Below are 27,686 nucleotides of genomic sequence, written 5' to 3'. Positions count from 1 at the left end.
TGGGTGGATAGCGAGAGGCATGTGTGGCGTGTGGTTGTGTGGCGCGAGCGTGCGTGTGTGTGTTTGGTTGTGGTTTGCGTGGTGTTTGATTTTGTATTTTTGTGGTGTGGTAGTGGATATGAAGCCCGTCTAGCTCAGTCGGTAGAGCGCAAGACTCTTAATCTTGTGGTCGTGGGTTCGAGCCCCACGGTGGGCGACTGCTTTTGTCTTTCTTGCTCCGGAATGCCTTGCTCGTCTTTCTGCGTGTCTGCGGGTTGATGCGTGCGTGGGTTGATGCGTGCGTGGGTCGCTGCCCGCTCGCATGTCGGAGTCGCTGGCTTGTCCATTGAGTTCGAGAAAGGTCTCTCGATCATGTCCGTCGGGCTTGGCAGCTGGGGCCCCGACTCGCGACCCGTCACCTGCGACTGCGGCCGGCCGAAGGGCGATGCGCGTCTGGCGGCGCGTGACCTTGGCTGCACGAAGCAACCAGCGGACGAGGCGCTGGTGCGATGAGGACGTAGCGGGGCACCAGAGGCAGATGCTGAAGCTGTTGGCGGTAGTCGATGCGGTGATCCGTGTCTATGGATGCGGCGTGTTCGTATGTGGATGGTATGGGTGGATAGCGAGAGGCATGTGTGGCGTGTGGTTGTGTGGCGCGAGCGTGCGTGTGTGTGTTTGGTTGTGGTTTGCGTGGTGTTTGATTTTGTATTTTTGTGGTGTGGTAGTGGATATGAAGCCCGTCTAGCTCAGTCGGTAGAGCGCAAGACTCTTAATCTTGTGGTCGTGGGTTCGAGCCCCACGGTGGGCGACTACTTTTGTCTTTCTTGCTCCGGAATGCCTTGCTCGTCTTTCTGCGTGTCTGCGGGTTGATGCGTGCGTGGGTCGCTGCCCGCTCGCATGTCGGAGTCGCTGGCTTGTCCATTGAGTTCGAGAAAGGTCTCTCGATCATGTCCGTCGGGCTTGGCGGCTGGGGCCCCGACTCGCGACCCGTCACCTGCGACTGCGGCCGGCCGAAGGGCGATGCGCGTCTGGCGGCGCGTGACCTTGGCTGCACGAAGCAACCAGCGGACGAGGCGCTGGTGCGATGAGGACGTAGCGGGGCACCAGAGGCAGATGCTGAAGCTGTTGGCGGTAGTCGATGCGGTGATCCGTGTCTATGGATGCGGCGTGTTCGTATGTGGATGGTATGGGTGGATAGCGAGAGGCATGTGTGGCGTGTGGTTGTGTGGCGCGAGCGTGCGTGTGTGTGTTTGGTTGTGGTTTGCGTGGTGTTTGATTTTGTATTTTTGTGGTGTGGTATTGGATATGAAGCCCGTCTAGCTCAGTCGGTAGAGCGCAAGACTCTTAATCTTGTGGTCGTGGGTTCGAGCCCCACGGTGGGCGACTACTTTTGTCTTTCTTGCTCCGGAATGCCTTGCTCGTCTTTCTGCGTGTCTGCGGGTTGATGCGTGCGTGGGTCGCTGCCCGCTCGCATGTCGGAGTCGCTGGCTTGTCCATTGAGTTCGAGAAAGGTCTCTCGATCATGTCCGTCGGGCTTGGCGGCTGGGGCCCCGACTCGCGACCCGTCACCTGCGACTGCGGCCGGCCGAAGGGCGATGCGCGTCTGGCGGCGCGTGACCTTGGCTGCACGAAGCAACCAGCGGACGAGGCGCTGGTGCGATGAGGACGTAGCGGGGCACCAGAGGCAGATGCTGAAGCTGTTGGCGGTAGTCGATGCGGTGATCCGTGTCTGTGGATGCGGCGTGTTCGTATGTGGATGGTATGGGTGGATAGCGAGAGGCATGTGTGGCGTGTGGTTGTGTGGCGCGAGCGTGCGTGTGTGTGTTTGGTTGTGGTGTGCGTGGTGTTTGATTTTGTATTTTTGTGGTGTGGTAGTGGATATGAAGCCCGTCTAGCTCAGTCGGTAGAGCGCAAGACTCTTAATCTTGTGGTCGTGGGTTCGAGCCCCACGGTGGGCGACTACTTTTGTCTTTCTTGCTCCGGAATGCCTTGCTCGTCTTTCTGCGTGTCTGCGGGTTGATGCGTGCGTGGGTCGCTGCCCGCTCGCATGTCGGAGTCGCTGGCTTGTCCATTGAGTTCGAGAAAGGTCTCTCGATCATGTCCGTCGGGCTTGGCGGCTGGGGCCCCGACTCGCGACCCGTCACCTGCGACTGCGGCCGGCCGAAGGGCGATGCGCGTCTGGCGGCGCGTGACCTTGGCTGCACGAAGCAACCAGCGGACGAGGCGCTGGTGCGATGAGGACGTAGCGGGGGCACCAGAGGCAGATGCTGAAGCTGTTGGCGGTAGTCGATGCGGTGATCCGTGTCTATGGATGCGGCGTGTTCGTATGTGGATGGTATGGGTGGATAGCGAGAGGCATGTGTGGCGTGTGGTTGTGTGGCGCGAGCGTGCGTGTGTGTGTTTGGTTGTGGTTTGCGTGGTGTTTGATTTTGTATTTTTGTGGTGTGGTAGTGGATATGAAGCCCGTCTAGCTCAGTCGGTAGAGCGCAAGACTCTTAATCTTGTGGTCGTGGGTTCGAGCCCCACGGTGGGCGACTACTTTTGTCTTTCTTGCTCCGGAATGCCTTGCTCGTCTTTCTGCGTGTCTGCGGGTTGATGCGTGCGTGGGTCGCTGCCCGCTCGCATGTCGGAGTCGCTGGCTTGTCCATTGAGTTCGAGAAAGGTCTCTCGATCATGACCGTCGGGCTTGGCGGCTGGGGCCCCGACTCGCGACCCGTCACCTGCGACTGCGGCCGGCCGAAGGGCGATACGCGTCTGGCGGCGCGTGACCTTGGCTGCACGAAGCAACCAGCGGACGAGGCGCTGGTGCGATGAGGACGTAGCGGGGGCACCAGAGGCAGATGCTGAAGCTGTTGGCGGTAGTCGATGCGGTGATCCGTGTCTATGGATGCGGCGTGTTCGTATGTGGATGGTATGGGTGGATAGCGAGAGGCATGTGTGGCGTGTGGTTGTGTGGCGCGAGCGTGCGTGTGTGTGTTTGGTTGTGGTTTGCGTGGTGTTTGATTTTGTATTTTTGTGGTGTGGTAGTGGATATGAAGCCCGTCTAGCTCAGTCGGTAGAGCGCAAGACTCTTAATCTTGTGGTCGTGGGTTCGAGCCCCACGGTGGGCGACTACTTTTGTCTTTCTTGCTCCGGAATGCCTTGCTCGTCTTTCTGCGTGTCTGCGGGTTGATGCGTGCGTGGGTCGCTGCCCGCTCGCATGTCGGAGTCGCTGGCTTGTCCATTGAGTTCGAGAAAGGTCTCTCGATCATGACCGTCGGGCTTGGCGGCTGGGGCCCCGACTCGCGACCCGTCACCTGCGACTGCGGCCGGCCGAAGGGCGATACGCGTCTGGCGGCGCGTGACCTTGGCTGCACGAAGCAACCAGCGGACGAGGCGCTGGTGCGATGAGGACGTAGCGGGGGCACCAGAGGCAGATGCTGAAGCTGTTGGCGGTAGTCGATGCGGTGATCCGTGTCTGTGGATGCGGCGTGTTCGTATGTGGATGGTATGGGTGGATAGCGAGAGGCATGTGTGGCGTGTGGTTGTGTGGCGCGAGCGTGCGTGTGTGTGTTTGGTTGTGGTGTGCGTGGTGTTTGATTTTGTATTTTTGTGGTGTGGTAGTGGATATGAAGCCCGTCTAGCTCAGTCGGTAGAGCGCAAGACTCTTAATCTTGTGGTCGTGGGTTCGAGCCCCACGGTGGGCGACTACTTTTGTCTTTCTTGCTCCGGAATGCCTTGCTCGTCTTTCTGCGTGTCTGCGGGTTGATGCGTGCGTGGGTCGCTGCCCGCTCGCATGTCGGAGTCGCTGGCTTGTCCATTGAGTTCGAGAAAGGTCTCTCGATCATGACCGTCGGGCTTGGCGGCTGGGGCCCCGACTCGCGACCCGTCACCTGCGACTGCGGCCGGCCGAAGGGCGATGCGCGTCTGGCGGCGCGTGACCTTGGCTGCACGAAGCAACCAGCGGACGAGGCGCTGGTGCGATGAGGACGTAGCGGGGGCACCAGAGGCAGATGCTGAAGCTGTTGGCGGTAGTCGATGCGGTGATCCGTGTCTATGGATGCGGCGTGTTCGTATGTGGATGGTATGGGTGGATAGCGAGAGGCATGTGTGGCGTGTGGTTGTGTGGCGCGAGCGTGCGTGTGTGTGTTTGGTTGTGGTGTGCGTGGTGTTTGATTTTGTATTTTTGTGGTGTGGTAGTGGATATGAAGCCCGTCTAGCTCAGTCGGTAGAGCGCAAGACTCTTAATCTTGTGGTCGTGGGTTCGAGCCCCACGGTGGGCGACTACTTTTGTCTTTCTTGCTCCGGAATGCCTTGCTCGTCTTTCTGCGTGTCTGCGGGTTGATGCGTGCGTGGGTCGCTGCCCGCTCGCATGTCGGAGTCGCTGGCTTGTCCATTGAGTTCGAGAAAGGTCTCTCGATCATGTCCGTCGGGCTTGGCGGCTGGGGCCCCGACTCGCGACCCGTCACCTGCGACTGCGGCCGGCCGAAGGGCGATGCGCGTCTGGCGGCGCGTGACCTTGGCTGCACGAAGCAACCAGCGGACGAGGCGCTGGTGCGATGAGGACGTAGCGGGGCACCAGAGGCAGATGCTGAAGCTGTTGGCGGTAGTCGATGCGGTGATCCGTGTCTATGGATGCGGCGTGTTCGTATGTGGATGGTATGGGTGGATAGCGAGAGGCATGTGTGGCGTGTGGTTGTGTGGCGCGAGCGTGCGTGTGTGTGTTTGGTTGTGGTTTGCGTGGTGTTTGATTTTGTATTTTTGTGGTGTGGTAGTGGATATGAAGCCCGTCTAGCTCAGTCGGTAGAGCGCAAGACTCTTAATCTTGTGGTCGTGGGTTCGAGCCCCACGGTGGGCGACTACTTTTGTCTTTCTTGCTCCGGAATGCCTTGCTCGTCTTTCTGCGTGTCTGCGGGTTGATGCGTGCGTGGGTCGCTGCCCGCTCGCATGTCGGAGTCGCTGGCTTGTCCATTGAGTTCGAGAAAGGTCTCTCGATCATGTCCGTCGGGCTTGGCGGCTGGGGCCCCGACTCGCGACCCGTCACCTGCGACTGCGGCCGGCCGAAGGGCGATGCGCGTCTGGCGGCGCGTGACCTTGGCTGCACGAAGCAACCAGCGGACGAGGTGCTGGTGCGATGAGGACGTAGCGGGGGCACCAGAGGCAGATGCTGAAGCTGTTGGCGGTAGTCGATGCGGTGATCCGTGTCTGTGGATGCGGCGTGTTCGTATGTGGATGGTATGGGTGGATAGCGAGAGGCATGTGTGGCGTGTGGTTGTGTGGCGCGAGCGTGCGTGTGTGTGTTTGGTTGTGGTGTGCGTGGTGTTTGATTTTGTATTTTTGTGGTGTGGTAGTGGATATGAAGCCCGTCTAGCTCAGTCGGTAGAGCGCAAGACTCTTAATCTTGTGGTCGTGGGTTCGAGCCCCACGGTGGGCGACTACTTTTGTCTTTCTTGCTCCGGAATGCCTTGCTCGTCTTTCTGCGTGTCTGCGGGTTGATGCGTGCGTGGGTCGCTGCCCGCTCGCATGTCGGAGTCGCTGGCTTGTCCATTGAGTTCGAGAAAGGTCTCTCGATCATGTCCGTCGGGCTTGGCGGCTGGGGCCCCGACTCGCGACCCGTCACCTGCGACTGCGGCCGGCCGAAGGGCGATGCGCGTCTGGCGGCGCGTGACCTTGGCTGCACGAAGCAACCAGCGGACGAGGTGCTGGTGCGATGAGGACGTAGCGGGGGCACCAGAGGCAGATGCTGAAGCTGTTGGCGGTAGTCGATGCGGTGATCCGTGTCTGTGGATGCGGCGTGTTCGTATGTGGATGGTATGGGTGGATAGCGAGAGGCATGTGTGGCGTGTGGTTGTGTGGCGCGAGCGTGCGTGTGTGTGTTTGGTTGTGGTGTGCGTGGTGTTTGATTTTGTATTTTTGTGGTGTGGTAGTGGATATGAAGTCCGTCTAGCTCAGTCGGTAGAGCGCAAGACTCTTAATCTTGTGGTCGTGGGTTCGAGCCCCACGGTGGGCGACTACTTTTGTCTTTCTTGCTCCGGAATGCCTTGCTCGTCTTTCTGCGTGTCTGCGGGTTGATGCGTGCGTGGGTCGCTGCCCGCTCGCATGTCGGAGTCGCTGGCTTGTCCATTGAGTTCGAGAAAGGTCTCTCGATCATGTCCGTCGGGCTTGGCGGCTGGGGCCCCGACTCGCGACCCGTCACCTGCGACTGCGGCCGGCCGAAGGGCGATGCGCGTCTGGCGGCGCGTGACCTTGGCTGCACGAAGCAACCAGCGGACGAGGTGCTGGTGCGATGAGGACGTAGCGGGGGCACCAGAGGCAGATGCTGAAGCTGTTGGCGGTAGTCGATGCGGTGATCCGTGTCTGTGGATGCGGCGTGTTCGTATGTGGATGGTATGGGTGGATAGCGAGAGGCATGTGTGGCGTGTGGTTGTGTGGCGCGAGCGTGCGTGTGTGTGTTTGGTTGTGGTGTGCGTGGTGTTTGATTTTGTATTTTTGTGGTGTGGTAGTGGATATGAAGCCCGTCTAGCTCAGTCGGTAGAGCGCAAGACTCTTAATCTTGTGGTCGTGGGTTCGAGCCCCACGGTGGGCGACTACTTTTGTCTTTCTTGCTCCGGAATGCCTTGCTCGTCTTTCTGCGTGTCTGCGGGTTGATGCGTGCGTGGGTCGCTGCCCGCTCGCATGTCGGAGTCGCTGGCTTGTCCATTGAGTTCGAGAAAGGTCTCTCGATCATGTCCGTCGGGCTTGGCGGCTGGGGCCCCGACTCGCGACCCGTCACCTGCGACTGCGGCCGGCCGAAGGGCGATGCGCGTCTGGCGGCGCGTGACCTTGGCTGCACGAAGCAACCAGCGGACGAGGCGCTGGTGCGATGAGGACGTAGCGGGGCACCAGAGGCAGATGCTGAAGCTGTTGGCGGTAGTCGATGCGGTGATCCGTGTCTATGGATGCGGCGTGTTCGTATGTGGATGGTATGGGTGGATAGCGAGAGGCATGTGTGGCGTGTGGTTGTGTGGCGCGAGCGTGCGTGTGTGTGTTTGGTTGTGGTTTGCGTGGTGTTTGATTTTGTATTTTTGTGGTGTGGTAGTGGATATGAAGTCCGTCTAGCTCAGTCGGTAGAGCGCAAGACTCTTAATCTTGTGGTCGTGGGTTCGAGCCCCACGGTGGGCGACTACTTTTGTCTTTCTTGCTCCGGAATGCCTTGCTCGTCTTTCTGCGTGTCTGCGGGTTGATGCGTGCGTGGGTCGCTGCCCGCTCGCATGTCGGAGTCGCTGGCTTGTCCATTGAGTTCGAGAAAGGTCTCTCGATCATGTCCGTCGGGCTTGGCGGCTGGGGCCCCGACTCGCGACCCGTCACCTGCGACTGCGGCCGGCCGAAGGGCGATGCGCGTCTGGCGGCGCGTGACCTTGGCTGCACGAAGCAACCAGCGGACGAGGCGCTGGTGCGATGAGGACGTAGCGGGGCACCAGAGGCAGATGCTGAAGCTGTTGGCGGTAGTCGATGCGGTGATCCGTGTCTATGGATGCGGCGTGTTCGTATGTGGATGGTATGGGTGGATAGCGAGAGGCATGTGTGGCGTGTGGTTGTGTGGCGCGAGCGTGCGTGTGTGTGTTTGGTTGTGGTTTGCGTGGTGTTTGATTTTGTATTTTTGTGGTGTGGTAGTGGATATGAAGCCCGTCTAGCTCAGTCGGTAGAGCGCAAGACTCTTAATCTTGTGGTCGTGGGTTCGAGCCCCACGGTGGGCGACTACTTTTGTCTTTCTTGCTCCGGAATGCCTTGCTCGTCTTTCTGCGTGTCTGCGGGTTGATGCGTGCGTGGGTCGCTGCCCGCTCGCATGTCGGAGTCGCTGGCTTGTCCATTGAGTTCGAGAAAGGTCTCTCGATCATGTCCGTCGGGCTTGGCGGCTGGGGCCCCGACTCGCGACCCGTCACCTGCGACTGCGGCCGGCCGAAGGGCGATGCGCGTCTGGCGGCGCGTGACCTTGGCTGCACGAAGCAACCAGCGGACGAGGCGCTGGTGCGATGAGGACGATCGACTACCGCCAACAGCTTCAGCATCTGCCTCTGGTGCCCCGCTACGTCCTCATCGCACCAGCGCCTCGTCCGCTGGTTGCTTCGTGCAGCCAAGGTCACGCGCCGCCAGACGCGCATCGCCCTTCGGCCGGCCGCAGTCGCAGGTGACGGGTCGCGAGTCGGGGCCCCAGCCGCCAAGCCCGACGGACATGATCGAGAGACCTTTCTCGAACTCAATGGACAAGCCAGCGACTCCGACATGCGAGCGGGCAGCGACCCACGCACGCATCAACCCGCAGACACGCAGAAAGACGAGCAAGGCATTCCGGAGCAAGAAAGACAAAAGTAGTCGCCCACCGTGGGGCTCGAACCCACGACCACAAGATTAAGAGTCTTGCGCTCTACCGACTGAGCTAGACGGGCTTCATATCCAATACCACACCACAAAAATACAAAATCAAACACCACGCACACCACAACCAAACACACACACGCACGCTCGCGCCACACAACCACACGCCACACATGCCTCTCGCTATCCACCCATACCATCCACATACGAACACGCCGCATCCATAGACACGGATCACCGCATCGACTACCGCCAACAGCTTCAGCATCTGCCTCTGGTGCCCCCGCTACGTCCTCATCGCACCAGCGCCTCGTCCGCTGGTTGCTTCGTGCAGCCAAGGTCACGCGCCGCCAGACGCGCATCGCCCTTCGGCCGGCCGCAGTCGCAGGTGACGGGTCGCGAGTCGGGGCCCCAGCCGCCAAGCCCGACGGTCATGATCGAGAGACCTTTCTCGAACTCAATGGACAAGCCAGCGACTCCGACATGCGAGCGGGCAGCGACCCACGCACGCATCAACCCGCAGACACGCAGAAAGACGAGCAAGGCATTCCGGAGCAAGAAAGACAAAAGTAGTCGCCCACCGTGGGGCTCGAACCCACGACCACAAGATTAAGAGTCTTGCGCTCTACCGACTGAGCTAGACGGGCTTCATATCCACTACCACACCACAAAAATACAAAATCAAACACCACGCACACCACAACCAAACACACACACGCACGCTCGCGCCACACAACCACACGCCACACATGCCTCTCGCTATCCACCCATACCATCCACATACGAACACGCCGCATCCATAGACACGGATCACCGCATCGACTACCGCCAACAGCTTCAGCATCTGCCTCTGGTGCCCCCGCTACGTCCTCATCGCACCAGCGCCTCGTCCGCTGGTTGCTTCGTGCAGCCAAGGTCACGCGCCGCCAGACGCGCATCGCCCTTCGGCCGGCCGCAGTCGCAGGTGACGGGTCGCGAGTCGGGGCCCCAGCCGCCAAGCCCGACGGTCATGATCGAGAGACCTTTCTCGAACTCAATGGACAAGCCAGCGACTCCGACATGCGAGCGGGCAGCGACCCACGCACGCATCAACCCGCAGACACGCAGAAAGACGAGCAAGGCATTCCGGAGCAAGAAAGACAAAAGTAGTCGCCCACCGTGGGGCTCGAACCCACGACCACAAGATTAAGAGTTTTGCGCTCTACCGACTGAGCTAGACGGGCTTCATATCCACTACCACACCACAAAAATACAAAATCAAACACCACGCACACCACAACCAAACACACACACGCACGCTCGCGCCACACAACCACACGCCACACATGCCTCTCGCTATCCACCCATACCATCCACATACGAACACGCCGCATCCACAGACACGGATCACCGCATCGACTACCGCCAACAGCTTCAGCATCTGCCTCTGGTGCCCCCGCTACGTCCTCATCGCACCAGCACCTCGTCCGCTGGTTGCTTCGTGCAGCCAAGGTCACGCGCCGCCAGACGCGCATCGCCCTTCGGCCGGCCGCAGTCGCAGGTGACGGGTCGCGAGTCGGGGCCCCAGCCGCCAAGCCCGACGGACATGATCGAGAGACCTTTCTCGAACTCAATGGACAAGCCAGCGACTCCGACATGCGAGCGGGCAGCGACCCACGCACGCATCAACCCGCAGACACGCAGAAAGACGAGCAAGGCATTCCGGAGCAAGAAAGACAAAAGTAGTCGCCCACCGTGGGGCTCGAACCCACGACCACAAGATTAAGAGTCTTGCGCTCTACCGACTGAGCTAGACGGGCTTCATATCCACTACCACACCACAAAAATACAAAATCAAACACCACGCACACCACAACCAAACACACACACGCACGCTCGCGCCACACAACCACACGCCACACATGCCTCTCGCTATCCACCCATACCATCCACATACGAACACGCCGCATCCACAGACACGGATCACCGCATCGACTACCGCCAACAGCTTCAGCATCTGCCTCTGGTGCCCCCGCTACGTCCTCATCGCACCAGCGCCTCGTCCGCTGGTTGCTTCGTGCAGCCAAGGTCACGCGCCGCCAGACGCGCATCGCCCTTCGGCCGGCCGCAGTCGCAGGTGACGGGTCGCGAGTCGGGGCCCCAGCCGCCAAGCCCGACGGTCATGATCGAGAGACCTTTCTCGAACTCAATGGACAAGCCAGCGACTCCGACATGCGAGCGGGCAGCGACCCACGCACGCATCAACCCGCAGACACGCAGAAAGACGAGCAAGGCATTCCGGAGCAAGAAAGACAAAAGTAGTCGCCCACCGTGGGGCTCGAACCCACGACCACAAGATTAAGAGTCTTGCGCTCTACCGACTGAGCTAGACGGGCTTCATATCCACTACCACACCACAAAAATACAAAATCAAACACCACGCACACCACAACCAAACACACACACGCACGCTCGCGCCACACAACCACACGCCACACATGCCTCTCGCTATCCACCCATACCATCCACATACGAACACGCCGCATCCACAGACACGGATCACCGCATCGACTACCGCCAACAGCTTCAGCATCTGCCTCTGGTGCCCCCGCTACGTCCTCATCGCACCAGCGCCTCGTCCGCTGGTTGCTTCGTGCAGCCAAGGTCACGCGCCGCCAGACGCGCATCGCCCTTCGGCCGGCCGCAGTCGCAGGTGACGGGTCGCGAGTCGGGGCCCCAGCCGCCAAGCCCGACGGTCATGATCGAGAGACCTTTCTCGAACTCAATGGACAAGCCAGCGACTCCGACATGCGAGCGGGCAGCGACCCACGCACGCATCAACCCGCAGACACGCAGAAAGACGAGCAAGGCATTCCGGAGCAAGAAAGACAAAAGTAGTCGCCCACCGTGGGGCTCGAACCCACGACCACAAGATTAAGAGTCTTGCGCTCTACCGACTGAGCTAGACGGGCTTCATATCCACTACCACACCACAAAAATACAAAATCAAACACCACGCACACCACAACCAAACACACACACGCACGCTCGCGCCACACAACCACACGCCACACATGCCTCTCGCTATCCACCCATACCATCCACATACGAACACGCCGCATCCACAGACACGGATCACCGCATCGACTACCGCCAACAGCTTCAGCATCTGCCTCTGGTGCCCCCGCTACGTCCTCATCGCACCAGCACCTCGTCCGCTGGTTGCTTCGTGCAGCCAAGGTCACGCGCCGCCAGACGCGCATCGCCCTTCGGCCGGCCGCAGTCGCAGGTGACGGGTCGCGAGTCGGGGCCCCAGCCGCCAAGCCCGACGGACATGATCGAGAGACCTTTCTCGAACTCAATGGACAAGCCAGCGACTCCGACATGCGAGCGGGCAGCGACCCACGCACGCATCAACCCGCAGACACGCAGAAAGACGAGCAAGGCATTCCGGAGCAAGAAAGACAAAAGTAGTCGCCCACCGTGGGGCTCGAACCCACGACCACAAGATTAAGAGTCTTGCGCTCTACCGACTGAGCTAGACGGGCTTCATATCCACTTCCACACCGCTAATTATGCTGCGACACCTACGCATGACTTATAACTTCAAGTGCAGCGTTAGTGTTGGTGTGGCGAAGCGCGAGTACATCGGGTTGTACCTCGACGGTGATTCGTCCATGATCGACCACATCAAGAACACGCGAGGTGTGCTGGACGAGCTGCAGGAGCAACACGTGATCATCCCGGACGAAGAGAAAGCCACAATTTCATGCAATGTCTCGGTTGCGTGGAACGGCTTTGTTGGTGTTATCGAGTCGTGCGGGTTTGAGAAAATGATTCAACGGTGCCAGGCTGAAGCCGTCCACCGAGAGCAGCAGAAATACCGGTGTGCTTCCGGAGGTTCGACTGCGCCAAGTCGACTGCTGCGTTCGGCGCTGAGCAAGCAGCGGGAAAACAGAAAGCGGCTAAGTCCAGGAAGAAAAAGGACATGGGCAAGGTGAAATGCTACAGCTACGGCCAGTCGGGTCACTTTTCCCGAGACTGCAAGAACGAACGAACGCCACCCGAAGCGGCGAGCGTGACGTTCACTGTTGAAAACGCGTCCGACGACAGCAAGAGGGGTTGGACCGTGGACAGCGGCGCCACATGACCGGCCATCTCAACAACTTGACCGACGTGCGCACGCTGGCGGAGCCTCGGGTGTTGACGCGTGGGCTCTGGCTGTTGACCGAATCAACGTCTTCGACGTTCGTCGCAGTGAGCACCGGGGCGAGTGGGGGCAAGCAATGAAGGATGAGATCCAGAGTTTGATCGCGAACGGGACGTTCGTCGAGGTCCCGCTACCTGGAGGACGCAAAGCCATCAAGTTCAAGTGGGTATTTAAGCGCCAGACCAACCCCGATGGGAGCCTCGACAAGTACAAGGCGCGTGTGGTTGCTAAAGGGTTCAGTCAGGGCTATGGAACGACTACACGGAGACTTTCAGTCCTGTAGTTCGCCACAGTACGGTTCGCCTCGTACTGGTGTTGCAGTGCAGCGCACGAAGCGTCTGCAGCTCGACATCAAAACAGCGTTTCTCAACTCGGAATTACAGGAGGAGCTGTACATGGAGCCGGTGGAAGGCTACGAGAACAGCGACAGATACGTGTGGATTCTACTCCGCGCGCTGCACTGGCTCAATCAGGCTTCGAGAACATGGTATGAGAACCTGACCGTATTCCTGCTGAGCTTCGGCTTCACACAAGGCAAGGCCGACACCTGCTTGTTCGTGAAGATCGATGGTGAAGACATCATGATTGTGCTCGTCTACGTTGGCGATATGCTGGTGTTTGGGGCGGACGACGACGCGTTGACGGCACTCAAGCTCGATGTAGAGACTGCCTATGAAGTCAACCAATTTGATGATGTGAATTACTTTTTTAGGGATTGGAGATGCAACATTCTGCAGCTGGCAACGAAGTCTGTGTTAGCCAGACTAAGTACGCGTGCACCATTCTCGAGCAGTTCGCCATGGGCAAGTGCCACCCGTCGCCGACGCCAATGGAGGAGCACTACAGGAACCAGCTGTTCGAAGTGCAGTATTCGTGTGGCTTCAAGCGTGGCCGGCGCTCGGTGCTCTGCTGCACTTGCCGGTGCTGACAAGGCCCGACCTGTTGACGGCTGTGCACCTGCTTGCTCAAGAGATGGAGAGTCCGGCCCCAGCTTTGCAGCATGGCGCCGACCGTGCATTCCGGTACCTAAATTGTACACGCGACTACGGGCTCCTCTTCAGCGGACACAGGGACACTGACAGTGAGGGCCTGGTTGCCTACGGTGATGCTGCATTCGACTCGATACGCTGTCTACTACAATGGTAATCTGATTGACTAGAGCTCCAAGAAGCAGACGGTGGTACCTCTATCATTTACGGAAGCGGAGTACGTCGCCATGGCATCGGGTGTTCAGGAATGTTTTGGGCTCATGATGGTGCTGAAAGACATTGGCGTGAAGGTCGACGAAATTGTTGTCATGGAAGACAACCAGGGCGCGCAGCACCTGACAGAGAGCAAGGGTGTAACGCAGCGCCCCAGCCACATCGATACCAAGTATCACTGACTGCGAGAGAAGTCACCGCTGGAGACGTGCGCGTGAAGTATTGCCCGACTGGCGAAATGGTTGCCGACCACTTCACCAAGCCGCTAGTTCGAGCGTTTCCGCCGCAACCTCGGTGTCCGCCGATTGAGAGTGTTGGACGCTAACGCGGAGGTGACGAACACGTTTCGCTGTGACGAGATTTCAACTGAGTTGCAGTGCCCGCCGTGGGATGTTGAAGGTCAGACACCGACTCGCGGCATCATCTGCGTCAATATGTAGGGACATCATGTGAAATGCGAGAGGCTACCAGTTTGGCAGCAAAGTCAGGGCACCAAGGCCGCTCTTGGGTACATGTAGTTTCGCTAAGCTCAATCACTTTTCATTTCTCCTTTCCTCTCTCCTACCCTACTTCGCTTCGCTCGCCACCGTCTTCATCGCCAACGATCATCTCTCAATTACAACGCATCTCCTGCGCCTGCTTCGCAACCGCAGCATCTGCTTGATTGCTTGGAAGCTGGCAAAAGTCGTACATATCTTTCGCCCTTCGACCACAATTAACTTCTGCGCGCGCAACAAGTTTTTTCCTTCTTCTTTTTTACTGCTCCCTTAGCTTTAGTGTGGGAGGGGATTGAAGAATTGTAAAATTTACTGCGGAGCGAACTTGGTGCGTGCTGTTGCTGTACACTTCAATCACCCCGAGTTCTTGTCATTATGCGCATCGGTACAGCTGGTCTTCCGAGTAATAACTTATTAGGCGCCGCCGACGGCCTCGCCGCGGCCCTAGCGGCGGAGATCAGCGACGCACGCGAACTCGTTGCGCTTCATCGTGCTGTAAAGATACTATCGCGCATTTATGAGCTGTTACTTCAGCACTGTTTGGCGCTTGCCCACCTACAGCCAGCCACTATTCACCTGTCGTGAGCACTATTCTGCTGTTACTGTTGGTTATCTGTTTGCCTTTCTACTTTCCTAATGCAGTCCATAACATTGGAAAAGCTTTCTCCGACTTACGGCAACAGACTTATTCATTGGAATGTTCGGCGCTGGTTTCCGCTTCTGCAAATACCGCGCGACCTTGTTTGCGGGGTTTTTATGCGACAACCAGCCCTCATAACCGTTCACTGCCGTCTTCTACATGGATTTGTTTTGTATACTACGGATCTTCAGGGGTGTGGGTGGTGATCATTGGTGCCCAGGTGCCCATGCCGCATGAAATTAGTGCTACTCATGTCATTATTGCTGGCACTCGCATTCTTGTCGCTGCCGTTATTGTCATTTGGCTCAAAGCAATGCAACACCTTATGCAATTTGCACGAGGTGATGCATTGCGCCTCTCTAAGATACTTTCAAGCAACATCTGGAACGTACATAAGCGGAGGGGGCGACAACACAGGTAGCATCCACGTAATTTATGAATTTTCTCGGGTATTAATTATAAAAGCGCCACTGTACCTCAACATCAGCCGTTTCAAAATATGCCTCTATATATCAATCTATATAAATTACCAGGTGTTTATAAATGGGAAAATCGGACCTCCACCCGGATCCTCCCTTAGCTCTGAAATAAATTTCAGAAAAAATATTTCAAGCATCCCATGTAAATACACGTGCTGCTGTGCTGCGTCTCGCATATTGTGAATCTGACTTTGGTAGGAATCGCTTGGCACTAGTCCACAAATGAGTAGCGATAGTAATATTGTAGCACACTCGAAATATTACAACACCATAGTACAGTCACACCTCTATAAATGACACCCAGTTCGCTCGGTCTAATACGCTGTTTCAGTTAAATAATTGATCAGATAAAGAAATGGCTACACTTCTAATGGCTTCATTTTTATATGTTAGGTGCACAAGGGCTTTCTTTACCTGGTACCCCTCCAGCATTTTCGTACTCTTGTTTTGTTTCGTCTTCACACAAACAGAACTCAACCAATAACGGTAGGCGCGGTATTGTCTGTTCCTACTCCTTCTTCTCATTGGTATTAGCAGAATCGCATCCCCTCAGGTTGTACGTGAGTTTCAATACAGCGAGGTTATAGGAATGTTTGTTGTCCCGATATCCTGCCACCATGCCTGCAGTTTTGTAGTTGGTCACTTGCAGCGGCAGCGAGAAGAAACTGCTCGGCGAGCAGGTGACGCCGGACGTGCTCAACGTGGTGTACGTTACGTAGATCGGGGCGAGAGTGTACGAGGGACGTCGATCGGTGGCAAGGACTAGCCAGCTGGCTGCTGTCACGTGCGTGCGTGGGGTAGCTAGAAGTTCGAAGGTTGAAGATGGAAGATCGCGAGGGAGACGACACGTCCGGCAGGGACGGTGAGCAGTATGAGGACAAGGCGGGGCGACATGGAGGCGAAAGATGTGAGGCCCGGAGGCTTCGAGACGGGCGATGCGCCCCGAAGGGGGAGAGGTCCAAGCAGTTAGCTAGGAGAAGGGCGCCGTTCCCGTAGGTAGGTGGTATAGGGGGCTTCGTAGGAGAGCGGCGAGCAGCGGCGTGCTGCTCGACTCTCAGTCAAGATTTAGTGCAGGACGGGCATTCAGTGGAGACTAATCTGAGAAACTTGGCGCTGGAGCACGGGTTGTGAACGCCGGACGAGGCCGGATACATCGTAAAACGAGGTACGCCGTACGGGAACGGCGGGGACGGCCGGACAGTAGAGTGCTAGAGGACCGTAGAGAGAGACTGCGGGGGCTGCGGTGCCTATAGTTGGCGCCTTGGCCGAGGGGTCTGTGTGTGCGAATGTACCGTGCGGGCCAAGTGGCTCGTGCAGGGCGACGCACGGCGACCCGTTGCATATTTCATAGGGAATAGCGGGGAGCAGACCGGTCACTCCCAGGCCGTGGTCGCTTAGTGCTCCCTCCTCATCGTCTCTACCCTGGACCCTCAAGGGGAGAGGGCCAGTCTTAGCTGGTGGAACGCTCAGCCCCGACCCGGCGGTGAGTACCCGTTGCCTAGGTGGCCAGGCCATGAACAGTTCTGAGGATGTGATTCTAAGCTAGTTACCCGAACGAGGCGGCTCTAGTTGATGATCTAACCCGGGAGAGGCCCGGAGATAACTACAGTTTTATGTTTTGCTTGATATCTACTGCCCCTAGTTGTCTCGACATCATAATATTTTAGTTTTTCGTAAAATATATATGTACGCTGCGCTGATTGTAAAATACTGTAGCTAGCTTATTTATCACAAGCTTGCAGTTACTGCAAACTCTTTGTTCCAACTTAGCATCCCAAATACAATTTCTCTCTTCGCTCGATTTCTTGTGGCTGGAGTATTATTACAATGGCATACGTGGGAGGAGGCAGGCAAGTGATTGAGAAAAATATATGAGTTTGGATCTATTACCACGGCGTCCATTTAGAGGGTTGAGGCGCCAACAATTGCGACCATTTAGAGAATAAAGAGGTTTTTGATCAGTTATAAAACACCTATAGTGAAATCCATATAATCCCGTTTGCAGTCGAGGAATCCTAACCAGATAGGGAACACATGGTCAGTTAGAGGGGTTCATTTAGGGAGGTGTCACTGTAACAGGACTTGCGCAGTGTAGTGACTATCCGGAAATATTTTTTGAGTTTCAGAGAGAGAGAGAGAGAGAGAGAGAGAGATAAACTGAACTCTACAAACTGCAATTGCATTTTCCTTTTAGTTTTTTTTACATTTTGCTAGATAGTCGCTATACATTGACAAACACTTTACAACGCTCGTGTTTAATAAACAGCGTTTGTGCGAACACTACTAGGAAATGTCAGTATTTTGAATACTTAAGTAAAGTACTGATATTCAAAATACTGATATTCCCTAGTCAGACTACCACACAGTGTGCTAGTCTGATCACTTCTCCATGACGCTCAGAACACGATGAAATACATTATGCGCAAACCTTTTAAGCGTCGTGGTGGATCGTCTTGACTTTCCTCCTTGATCCAACCGAGCCAACGGGGCGGGCGAGGCAGGCTCCGTGTCACAAGTGACAGCAAGCTATCTGATGCTGATAGTATTGGCACGTGGCCGAGTACTATTGATAGATTGAAGTATGAGCACCATTAATTACTATCGAGAAATGCAATTATTGCCCATAAAAAATACCGGGTGAATGCACGGCTTTGTTCATTGTAACAGGCAATGCTATTCTAGGAATCCCGGACCGGAAGAGCAGTTGCCGCCATCTCAGGAAGCATTGATAGCTGGAGAAGTTCCGCATCTTCTCGAGGTCATACTCGAAGAAGCAGGGGGTAGCTGTTTTGATAGTCCGACAACCAGGCGACAACGTGTTGTGCCACTGGCGACAGCCATAGTCAAATCATAACAAGTGGCAAGTGTGCGCAGTTTGTCAGCACGGACAAAACTATTTTCGCGGCAGCATAATTTGGCCATGTGCCAGCCAATCACATTAGCAGGAAAAAAATATTTTTTGGTTCTCGCTGCGGTTTCTTGACTGCTTCACAACTTCAGCTATTCGTGGAGACGGCCTTCATCACCTTACTCGCACCTTACTCGACCACTCATCTGGCCTGCGCTATACCACTCACTTCAGAAGAAAGCTACGACAGTACTGTCAACTGATCTCCGTGACGACGACCTAACTGGCAAGCAAGTGCAAGCGTCTTCGTCGTCATCTGTGGCTGGTTCGACTGCCGTCGAAGGTGCCTGCCTGCCTGCGCTAAACGTGGGCTACGGGCCATCTTCCCTTGTCGATAGCGGCACAGTAGCTGCGAGCATCCCAGTTGGCTCATCACTTCGGCTGCGCGTGTGGGTGCACTGAAGAGAGAGAGGTCGGACTCTTGACTCCACAGCGACAGCCCGACCAAGAAACAATATTGAAGTAAACATCGCTACACTGCCGTGTGCAGAGGGATCTCGCGGGGCTTGTCGGGCGAGCGTCTTGCAGACCCTGTTGAATTGGTGCGGACTCAATGATCTGTCGATTACCCATGTGTACTCGGCGGGAACTCTGCTGCCTGATGTAATTGGGCTTAACCAGTGCGACTCCTGGTCTGGTGGATTGCGTTGCGCACGGAGGCAAGAAGATTTGGGCGATCCTGCCCCGCTTTGAGAGTATTGCAAAATACACGAACCCCGAGGCGCACGGTGACAGTTATCAAAGTGTACTACGTTACCGCTCAAAACAATTGTGGCATGATCCTGCGTACAAGACAGCAAGAAGATACGCTCAAGAGTGGCTGGGTTTCTGCAGAACAAGCGTTAACGTGTTGGATGAGACGCGCACACACCCACAGATGAAGAGACTGCGGTACACCTCATCAGAGCCTGGTTTAGCACTGTTTTCAAGATGCAGCGCAAGTTGGCTGGTCTGCTTCAGGAGCTCGCCGCCACATTCAAGCCGAGCGATTCAGCAGTGCTGTCGTTGAGTGGATACTGTAAAACTGCGCGAGATTGGGGGCGAACAGGACGATGCAAGCAAACGGACGGTGAAGGCCGGGTGTATGAACGGAGCCACCTCTGCAACTGAAGAACACGTTCTGTGTCTGCGTACACCCGTGAGCGTTTTACACTATTAGTCGGCATGAAGTTTGGATACGCTGATGGTTCTCGCTTGGCTGCTTCACGACTCCGGTTGTTACGGGCTGTTCGGGGTCGACAGTTTTATATCTTTTGGACCAATTATGGCTAGGGAAATTATTAGGTATTGTTGCCAGACCAACAATTTCTGGAGCCAAATGATGATCTCTTCGACTGCGAAGGATTCCACCGAGAAATTCTCATTTATGAAGACACGGCAGCTGGAAACTCAGCTGCAGATGCTCGTATCGTTGTGATGCAATTACCTCCACCCGGTCCTCCCCGCTCTCCACGCGTCCCACAGTTTTTAAAAAACACGATAAAACCATCATGACACCAGCCAACTCGGACTCGGGCGACAGCTCCTCAGCTACTTCCATGGAGCAAGTGCACGCAGCGTGGCTGGCGGCCGGTGCGCAGGGAGATGTGGAGACCATGCGGCGACTGCGCCGCCTACACCCGCAGTGGCTCGACCTGCAGCGGGTCCGTTCTCGTACACTTTTCACGTGATCAGATCTGTCTAGCAACGGATGATGACTTTACTTAACAAAGCATCAACTGACAAACGAGATTTTGACTAATTACCTTTCGGTATATCGAATCCTGCCGTAGCTCGTGAATACGCCCGCCTCTGGAGCACCGACGCGACGACAGTTCTGCAGTTGGGAGAGCTTCCACTTGTCCACGAGTGGAGCCTCCACATTGCTCACGGCTGCGTGGGGACACAGTCTCGACGTCGTGGAGATGCTGCTTGAAGCGGGCCAAGACCCCGACACCCGTAACCACGGAGGACGCACGCCCAGCATGGTGGCGCTGCTGCGCTACAACGTCGTGGTCATGCGCTGCGGCTTCCGCAACAACCAGGCTGTTCGTCGGAACATCGTGGAGGATGTACGTGGACGGCACCGCTTGCCCGAAGGAATGAACTGTGTTGTGGCTGACGGTAGTTCTCTCGTTGGAATTGTGCAGTGTCGACACGAGGATAGTGATCTTGCGCGAGATAATGTGGCAGTGACTAAGGTGCTGCTGCGGTTTGGAGCTGATGCAAGTGCTCGAAGTCAGGTACGCTTTGGTTACAAATTATGCTGGGTGTGCTATATTGCGATGCATGTCTCTTTGACATCAGCTGTGGTGCGTTTTTATCGTGCTTGTTCTCTGGATTTTATCCAGATTTGTTAGGGCGATACTACTGCAGGTGCAAATCACTATAAAAATGCATGCTCCGCTATCGGTTATAAACGAACGAATCATTAACGTATCGGAACGTACCCGTTAACTTTAATAAACGCTTGGATAATATATTATCCAGCGGCGTGTTGCTTGAGTCTTTTAGGGTCGACATTCGCGTGACACGATCGATCGGATGTCGCTCGACCATGACTCCAAACATGTGTTTGCAGTACATGTATGTTCAACGATGTTACATCGGTGTCGCCACGTTCAAGTCATGGAACGACACCCACGAACACAATTTAAAGTCGTGGGTGTCGTTGAAGTCTTCAAACGATGCTGGTCTCGTTTCAACGATTCTGCACGTGCTCGTTTCAACCATTCTGCACGTGCATACGTACCGTTACCGCCGCATTCAAGTCTTGACGTTGGCTGCATATTATTGCAACATAGCTAAGGCATAGCGAGTGACCAGTACATGCTTGCGTAAGGGCTTGAGATAGTTGGCAGTGCATACTTTCATGGTTTCGGAACTTGGTAGCAAACCCGAATAAAGACAAAGCACCAACTGCTGAAATTTAAGGATACTTCGCTCTAACCAAAGAACCTCGGGCAGAACTGCTAGGCACATTTAAGATAAATTAACTTAGAATCAAACCTAGAATCAAAACTACATGATAAAATCCAGAGCTTCTCCGTGCTTTAGCACGGCTTAGTAAGGACGGGTATTGTGCACTCCACTACGCTGCGAATGGCGATGTGCTTGACGTTGCCAAGCTTTTTCTGGATGCTGGCGCTGACGTCGACGCTCGAGACGAGGTAAGAGTTGATCTGTGATGTAGTCAATTCATCGCATTAATGATTCTAACGTTTTTATTTTGTTTTTGCAATTGAAAACATGGACAACAATAATAGAACGGCAAAACAGCCCTTCATCACTGCATCCAGGAAGGCAGTCTTCTCGTGGCCAATTTACTTGTATCTCGCGGAGCCGACATCGATCTAAGCGATGAAAACGGCGAGTCCCCACTCATACACTGCTTATGGCGCCGCAGCATGAACATGCTGCAGATCATGTTGAACCACCACCACATGGTGGCCACAGCGCACCGAAGAGATTTTGCGGCCGACGTCCTGTCCAGCGCTGTGGACATTGAGATCGAAGGAGCCGTGCGTCTCATTGTGGAGGGAGGGTACTCCTCGGTAACAGTGAGCAATACTGCAGGGGAGACGCCACTGCACCACGCGATTGTAAAGCGCAGTCCGCAGTTGATGGAGCTGCTGGTGGATCTGGATCCTGCAGGTGGGAGCTTGACGGCTGTCACGGCAATGGGCGAGTCGCCTGCGCATTACGCAGCTCAGCACGGCTCTGTCAGCGTGATGGAAACGCTGCTACGACAACTCGCAGTCGTATTTGGAGACTTGCAGGAGCTGGATGAAGCGACGAATCCGCTGAACGCCATGAACAACGCGGGAAGACGAGTTTGTATGTTGCTGGAATAACGGAAGCGAGCACGAGTCGTCGGCTAGTCGAACGCGATGCCATCGTCGAAAGCCTTCAGCGTCATGGTGCACGTTTATTTCCACGAGGCCGCATGGTGCTTCGTTCTCCACGCTCAGAGCTGCTGCTGCTGCACGAGCACGTTCGACGAGACATCTTGCATTGGCTTCGGGAAGCACATGATCAAAACCTCGAGGTCGACCACGACGACGACGTAGCTGATGACGACGCAGAAGAAAGTCGGATCAGCGGTGTCTTGCTGACGGAGCTGTGTGCGGAGTGGGTTGCCAGCGTCGATGTCTTGCCGGTATCTTCTCCACGTAGAGTCGACTTGGCTGATGCGTTGCTCGTCGCGATCTCGGCTGGATACGCGTATGAGTTCGTGCCGCTGTTGGTGGAGCTGCCGCTGCTCCGTTCGGCGATGCCTCGGGTGCTCGATCGACTGGAGCGCTTTGCACGAGTGACTCGTGCTCATTTGTTGCTGCTTCAACTGCATGGTGAAGTGTCGACGGCTCTGTCGGAGCTCGTGGAGACCTGAGCAACGGTTCATTGACGAAGAAGTGAGTGAAAATGTTGAGGTGAGAGTCGCAATCGCAAGTACTGTATCGGGTTCTCAACCTCACCACTCGTACGCACCGGAGATGGGTCTGTAACTTCGTTCGACGCTTGATCTTTGGAAGACATCGGACATCGGAGTAGATCTCTGGACATCATGGCCGCTGCACTTCGTTGAAGTCGGGTCTTGATACGCAGCACCCAGGGGACCACCGGCACCAAAGTTGAACTGCAGTGCGAGGGCCGGTCAAGGAGACACCATCAATTTATCGCGCGAGGACCTGCTTGAAGATCAAGCCTTGATTTAAGGGGCCATCGTTCACAGTTGACACGCATGGTGGTTTCGTGACGCAGGCACGAAAAAGTGTTTCTTGGTGGGGGGAGGCGCAGCGGTTAAGAAACCCCGCTCAGAACAGTGCTCGGCGTCTGAGGACGGTGTGCGGCCGAGAGCGAGAAGCTGTGGAGCTGCCGAACGCTACTGCTCATTCGGCCTTTCGCCTTAAGCCTCGCAAGTAGTCCTTCCTCCTCACCTCTATCTCCTCCCAGCTCCAGCCTCGACCTAGTGCCGATGTCGCCCCCCAGCTCACCCACGCACCAGCTGGCAATATCGTCCGCTCATCCATCCCCATCCCGGGCCATGAGCACCGGCCCGGCTACGGTCGTGACGGAAACACCAGCTCCAGCTTCACCACCACCGGGATCGGAGCCCGCTGAGGCGGATGGCACTCGGCCGACCCCGTCCTCGACTTCGACAACTCCTCGCGCGAGCCGCAGAATTCAGAAGCGGAAAGCAGAGGGTGCCGCACGCTCGGCGGAGCGGAAGAAGAAACTCGCGCGACCGGCGCCTTGCGGTCCCGACGATCTGCTGGCGTCGCCGTCACCTTCGCCTACATCGGCTACCGCGCCACGGGCAAAAGCGGCTGGCAAGCAAAAACTGGCACCGCCGCTCGAGCAGCGAAACTTGCCCGAGGTGTGCAGGCAGTCCAGCGCGGGGGTTCGAAGCGCGCCGCGGACTCTGGCGCGGCCGGCGCTGCCCCAGCGGTGCAGCCCGGTACCTCCTCCAAGCACCAACACAAAAGGCACTCAATCATCTACCTCGACAGTCCACCTTCACCGGGCGATGCCGGCGAACATGCTGCGCGGTCACCATCAGCAGGGCCGTCGCCATTTGGGTCGTCTGCGCCGCCAGCGGAAGGACGAGCCAGTGCACAGACAGCTCTCTCGGGATCTCGCGAGATCGACACCAGCGACAACTTTGACTTAGCCTCATTTCTTTCGGGCCCACAGGCAGCCAGCGGGGCCGCCCCCAGTGGATTCCCAGGCGGAGCCGCGGGTGACAACGCCATTGAACGTCTTGCAGCTCAAGTAGGCTCTCTCAGCGCCCTGGTCATTGACATGAGCAGGCGTCTGGACGCTGCCGAAGCCAACCCGACTATGACTCTGGCGCCGCCGGCCCGCCCATAGCTACAGCCAATCATGGTTGACGGGACTCGCACCGTCTCTTGGACTGTACCTGCGCTCCACACGAATGAATTACCACCGGCGCAGTTACGCAAGCTGCGATCTACTAGCTTCCCGTCGCTCAATCAGCGGAGCCGCAGCGAGTTTGTACCGCACGTCACGCACATCCTTGCCGCCTATAGAAGTATCGCAAACCTGTCTCGCTCCGACGGTGCGTTCACCCCCCTACCGACACGCTCCTGTGGACTCGTCGCCTCGCCAGCATCCCTTTCGACTCGAGTATTGCTACCGCGTCTGGTCTCTACGGCGTGCGCATTGGTTCTCAAGGCCTGTCCCTTTCCCACTTCCGCCATCTGTCGGACGACGAGAGGCTCAAGCGCAGTTCGAACAACACCAACTTCTCGCTGGACTTTAGTTCAGCAGCTCAACCGCCACAGCCCGCCGAGTGCACAACTTACGACGATATTCTACTTGCACTCAGCGGGCTCAGCTCCTTCGGTGCTACTCACTGGTACCCGCACATGAATCGGCTGCTGGATCAACTCCGTCGATTTGTCTTCGACAATCAGAGGGCCGACCCGGCTAACACCTCGGAACGCGTGACACGCACGCTGCAGTATGCGAACGTCTATCTCGGTCGCGCTGTCGCTCACCTGTCGGAAGACTCGGAGGGATTTCTGCGCCGACACCGAGGCAATCGAGTACAGGTCGGTTGAATGGCTGCTCGCTCTGCAGAGTCTCACAGCCACAGCCCAATCTCAACCTGCTCCACTGCGCGCGCCTCCACAGGCCGGGCAACCACGGCGCGCGCAAAACAGCCGCCCCCAGGCTATGCCGGACAACATCCGAGCCCTGGTGCCTCGTCGTTCAGACGGTACGGAGCCATGCCTGCGCTTCTTCGGCGGCGGCATGTGCACCGGAGGTACCCGAGACCGCTGCGCGTACTCATTCCGCACGCACACGTGGGACGGCCCTCTTCCCAGAGACCTAGTATCGTACATTACCAGGCAGTACGGCACCACCCGCCGCGGCCATCACGGCCCTCGCCGCCCCTGAGGGTGCCGAGGCGCTACCGGCTCACAGGCGCTTCGGACCCCAACACTTGATACCACTGACGCTAATACAAACGCCGCATTGTTTATCCCCTCTACTTCTGAGCCCGTGGATCTGCTTACGCACCCACGTAACGTACTAAACCCACCACACAGTGGCACCACCGTGCACCTACATACGCCGACTCACCATACCGGTAGTCAAACCAAAGACACCTCCCCTTCTAGAACGCACCATGAAACCGCGATGCCTCAGATCGTATCCAACCTCACCGTCAACCCCGGCCAACAACACATAACGGCAGATCTGCTATCTCGATACCCTGCACCCAATCCAACGTCCTATGCGGCCTCACTCGAACCGCGCAATCATCAGGTCACGCACGCATCCCATCATGGCGCGCGCATTGCCGCATCCACATCCGCTAGGCTACCTCCTAGCGCAGCTAAATAAACAGCACAAGCTGCGGGTCACCCATATCTCAACCGCTCCGTGCCCCACCTAGCGCACTCCAAGTGCAGCAGTTCCTGTCCCGGGGACGGAGGAGTTCCAATATATGGGCAAGTATACGGGGCAAGGCCGCGGCGACGGCGTTCAGCGCAGTCCACCTATCACTACCTAACAGGGACTTCCCAACGGCGGAATGGGCCGGCGGCCGCCAGCAGTTCCATCTACACAAGCCACTACAGAGTGTGGTATCTGAATACGTGCGCCGCACCCAGTGCTCACTTCCCACCCTAATCGAGCTGCTACGCGGGCAGACGACGTCCGACTACCGTCCCAATAAGGATATCGTTCCTGCCGTCATACAGCAAAGCTGCAGAACGTACCCCAAACTACATACCCTGCTGCCCATTGTGCAGGAAGGGATTACTGTGACTCTAACGTCACCAATGCCCCGCCAAACCAGCCCTCCACGAAACCAACCGTCCGCCACCGAGAGCCTTAAAGTCCTCCGCATGAACATCCGGAAGGAGCAGGACCTCGGCCGCTGCATCGTCGTCGACCGTGCCGTCGCCCAATTCTAGCCCCAGCTGTTCTTGAGTCCCTTCGGGGTGATCGACAAGGGCAACGGTGACCCCGACGTAGCCGGCCGGGTCATCCACGACCTATCCTTCCCAGAGGGGGCGTCCGTCAACGATCACACCGACGCCGAGTCAGTGCCCACCGCCGAGTACAAGCACTGCGCAGCTATCGCTCGGGAGATTCTCGCCCAGAAAGAACGCTTTCCCGGGCGCAGCATCAAAATTCTACTAGAGGATGTGGCAGCCGCCTTCCGTAACCTTGGCACGCACAGCCATTCAGCTCACCTCTTTGCCGGGACGATCCCCGAAGACGACGCCCTCGTCATCGACCTCTCGGCCTGTTTCGGCTGGACAGGATCACCGGGATTCTACGGAGTCATCGGCGATGCGATCGCCCACATCCACGGCACAACCTCAAACGCGTATTACCCAAACGGGTTTTTCAACTATCACTGGGTCGATGACCACGTCTGCATTGCTGCAGACGTCTGGTCAAACTGCACAGACGTGGAGCAGTCACTTCGATCAGCCATGACCCTCATCCTGGGCCCGGAACACCATCGCTGGTACAGTGTCGATTCCAGCTGACAAGATCGTCAAAGCCCGCGCCCTCGTCACCGACGCCTACAATTTGCGCGCTCTAAGCCGCAAGCAGTATCGATCTCTCCTAGGCTCCCTCCGTCACGTCGCGACTTGCGTCCGACCGGCCAAGGCGTTTCTCCAACGCCTATGCGCGGCAGAATCCAAACTACACCGATGGACTTCTGTCCCTATGACACCCCACATGCGAGAGGACCTTGCTTGGTGGAGAATCATCCTCAACTCACCCACCCTCAATGGCGCCCCCTAGAATACTTCTGTGGAGTAGCGGCCTCACAGAAATCGCGGAGTTCGTCCTCGCACAAACCCGACGCGTCCAATCTGCGGTCGCGACGGGCAATTTCCCTTGAGTAGCGTATCTTCGAATATAGAGCCCAAGTCTTCGCAAGCTTCAGAGTTGGGGGGGGGTTGAGTGGACGCTTGTTCCTTGTCTTAGGGCGTCGGTTGTTCCTTGGGCGCGCGGACTTATCGGGCCGGCGTTTCCTCGGAGATCCCTTCGGGCGTGCGGCGTTATCGGGCCGACGCGGGGTCTTGTGCACAGCGGTTATAAGGCCATGCAGTCCTTCGTCTAGGCTGCGCGTTATCGGGCGCCTCCTAACCGGTATACGTTTTACGTGCCTTCGTTTCCAGCACGGGGTTTGAGGGGGGGGGGGGTGAGTGCCCGAGCCAGCGAGCGACGGGGGGCCGCGTGTTCCTTGCGGCTCTGCTTTCCGACGCTTGGTGGTTTTCGAGAACCTGGCGATCTTCCGGAGGGGAGAGGTCTGAGTGGTTCAGAGAAATTTCGGGACTGAGTCCTTACCCTATCCTATGTCCTTGCTACTGGCTACTCTGTAAAACTGTTTGCTAAGTCTACCGCTCTGTACCTATCCTTACTTCTGTCGTGCTTGCACTACCGTCCTTCAACCCGATTTGCGTGGCGTAATCACAACTTGA

General features: G+C 56.8%; 3 protein-coding genes and 21 non-coding genes across 24 annotated transcripts; 17 read left to right on the top strand and 7 right to left on the bottom strand.

Moving 5' to 3' along the window:
• Nucleotides 1–123: 123 nt before the first annotated feature.
• PHYSODRAFT_t605 lies at nucleotides 124–196 on the top strand. Its single transcript has one exon. It is a non-coding gene; the product is annotated as a tRNA-Lys (tRNA).
• A 518-nt stretch (nucleotides 197–714) lies between these two features.
• Nucleotides 715–787, top strand: PHYSODRAFT_t606. The gene has a single exon. It is a non-coding gene; the product is annotated as a tRNA-Lys (tRNA).
• A 502-nt stretch (nucleotides 788–1,289) lies between these two features.
• On the top strand, nucleotides 1,290–1,362 carry PHYSODRAFT_t607. The gene has a single exon. It is a non-coding gene; the product is annotated as a tRNA-Lys (tRNA).
• A 502-nt stretch (nucleotides 1,363–1,864) lies between these two features.
• PHYSODRAFT_t608 lies at nucleotides 1,865–1,937 on the top strand. The gene has a single exon. It is a non-coding gene; the product is annotated as a tRNA-Lys (tRNA).
• A 503-nt stretch (nucleotides 1,938–2,440) lies between these two features.
• PHYSODRAFT_t609 lies at nucleotides 2,441–2,513 on the top strand. Its single transcript has one exon. It is a non-coding gene; the product is annotated as a tRNA-Lys (tRNA).
• Nucleotides 2,514–3,016: 503 nt separating this feature from the next.
• On the top strand, nucleotides 3,017–3,089 carry PHYSODRAFT_t610. Its single transcript has one exon. It is a non-coding gene; the product is annotated as a tRNA-Lys (tRNA).
• A 503-nt stretch (nucleotides 3,090–3,592) lies between these two features.
• On the top strand, nucleotides 3,593–3,665 carry PHYSODRAFT_t611. The gene has a single exon. It is a non-coding gene; the product is annotated as a tRNA-Lys (tRNA).
• Nucleotides 3,666–4,168: 503 nt separating this feature from the next.
• On the top strand, nucleotides 4,169–4,241 carry PHYSODRAFT_t612. Its single transcript has one exon. It is a non-coding gene; the product is annotated as a tRNA-Lys (tRNA).
• A 502-nt stretch (nucleotides 4,242–4,743) lies between these two features.
• On the top strand, nucleotides 4,744–4,816 carry PHYSODRAFT_t613. Its single transcript has one exon. It is a non-coding gene; the product is annotated as a tRNA-Lys (tRNA).
• Nucleotides 4,817–5,319: 503 nt separating this feature from the next.
• On the top strand, nucleotides 5,320–5,392 carry PHYSODRAFT_t614. The gene has a single exon. It is a non-coding gene; the product is annotated as a tRNA-Lys (tRNA).
• Nucleotides 5,393–5,895: 503 nt separating this feature from the next.
• PHYSODRAFT_t615 lies at nucleotides 5,896–5,968 on the top strand. Its single transcript has one exon. It is a non-coding gene; the product is annotated as a tRNA-Lys (tRNA).
• A 503-nt stretch (nucleotides 5,969–6,471) lies between these two features.
• Nucleotides 6,472–6,544, top strand: PHYSODRAFT_t616. The gene has a single exon. It is a non-coding gene; the product is annotated as a tRNA-Lys (tRNA).
• A 502-nt stretch (nucleotides 6,545–7,046) lies between these two features.
• PHYSODRAFT_t617 lies at nucleotides 7,047–7,119 on the top strand. The gene has a single exon. It is a non-coding gene; the product is annotated as a tRNA-Lys (tRNA).
• A 502-nt stretch (nucleotides 7,120–7,621) lies between these two features.
• Nucleotides 7,622–7,694, top strand: PHYSODRAFT_t618. The gene has a single exon. It is a non-coding gene; the product is annotated as a tRNA-Lys (tRNA).
• Nucleotides 7,695–8,311: 617 nt separating this feature from the next.
• On the bottom strand, nucleotides 8,312–8,384 carry PHYSODRAFT_t359. Its single transcript has one exon. It is a non-coding gene; the product is annotated as a tRNA-Lys (tRNA).
• Nucleotides 8,385–8,887: 503 nt separating this feature from the next.
• PHYSODRAFT_t358 lies at nucleotides 8,888–8,960 on the bottom strand. The gene has a single exon. It is a non-coding gene; the product is annotated as a tRNA-Lys (tRNA).
• A 503-nt stretch (nucleotides 8,961–9,463) lies between these two features.
• On the bottom strand, nucleotides 9,464–9,536 carry PHYSODRAFT_t357. Its single transcript has one exon. It is a non-coding gene; the product is annotated as a tRNA-Lys (tRNA).
• Nucleotides 9,537–10,039: 503 nt separating this feature from the next.
• On the bottom strand, nucleotides 10,040–10,112 carry PHYSODRAFT_t356. The gene has a single exon. It is a non-coding gene; the product is annotated as a tRNA-Lys (tRNA).
• Nucleotides 10,113–10,615: 503 nt separating this feature from the next.
• PHYSODRAFT_t355 lies at nucleotides 10,616–10,688 on the bottom strand. The gene has a single exon. It is a non-coding gene; the product is annotated as a tRNA-Lys (tRNA).
• Nucleotides 10,689–11,191: 503 nt separating this feature from the next.
• PHYSODRAFT_t354 lies at nucleotides 11,192–11,264 on the bottom strand. Its single transcript has one exon. It is a non-coding gene; the product is annotated as a tRNA-Lys (tRNA).
• A 503-nt stretch (nucleotides 11,265–11,767) lies between these two features.
• On the bottom strand, nucleotides 11,768–11,840 carry PHYSODRAFT_t353. Its single transcript has one exon. It is a non-coding gene; the product is annotated as a tRNA-Lys (tRNA).
• Nucleotides 11,841–11,867: 27 nt separating this feature from the next.
• PHYSODRAFT_440642 (hypothetical protein) lies at nucleotides 11,868–12,179 on the top strand (the record flags this gene model as incomplete). Its single annotated transcript, XM_009520213.1, has 1 exon — nucleotides 11,868–12,179. A coding segment is annotated over one exon (312 nt), but the record flags the coding sequence as incomplete, so codon positions are not given.
• A 7,539-nt stretch (nucleotides 12,180–19,718) lies between these two features.
• Nucleotides 19,719–22,633, top strand: PHYSODRAFT_344401 (hypothetical protein; the record flags this gene model as incomplete). The annotated part of the gene is made up of 6 exons (XM_009520212.1): nucleotides 19,719–19,871; nucleotides 20,001–20,279; nucleotides 20,358–20,450; nucleotides 21,265–21,377; nucleotides 21,614–22,044; nucleotides 22,149–22,633. The coding sequence occupies 6 exons, from the start codon at nucleotides 19,719–19,721 to the stop codon at nucleotides 22,595–22,597; spliced, it is 1,518 nt and encodes a 505-aa protein (XP_009518507.1). The 3' UTR covers nucleotides 22,598–22,633.
• Nucleotides 22,634–24,338: 1,705 nt separating this feature from the next.
• PHYSODRAFT_482091 (hypothetical protein) lies at nucleotides 24,339–24,791 on the top strand (the record flags this gene model as incomplete). Its single annotated transcript, XM_009520211.1, has 1 exon — nucleotides 24,339–24,791. A coding segment is annotated over one exon (453 nt), but the record flags the coding sequence as incomplete, so codon positions are not given.
• Nucleotides 24,792–27,686: the final 2,895 nt, after the last annotated feature.

Source organism: Phytophthora sojae, assembly GCF_000149755.1.
Source record: "Phytophthora sojae unplaced genomic scaffold PHYSOscaffold_2, whole genome shotgun sequence".
Lineage (NCBI taxonomy): Eukaryota > Oomycota > Peronosporomycetes > Peronosporales > Peronosporaceae > Phytophthora > Phytophthora sojae.
This window is presented reverse-complemented; position numbering and strand designations above follow the sequence as displayed.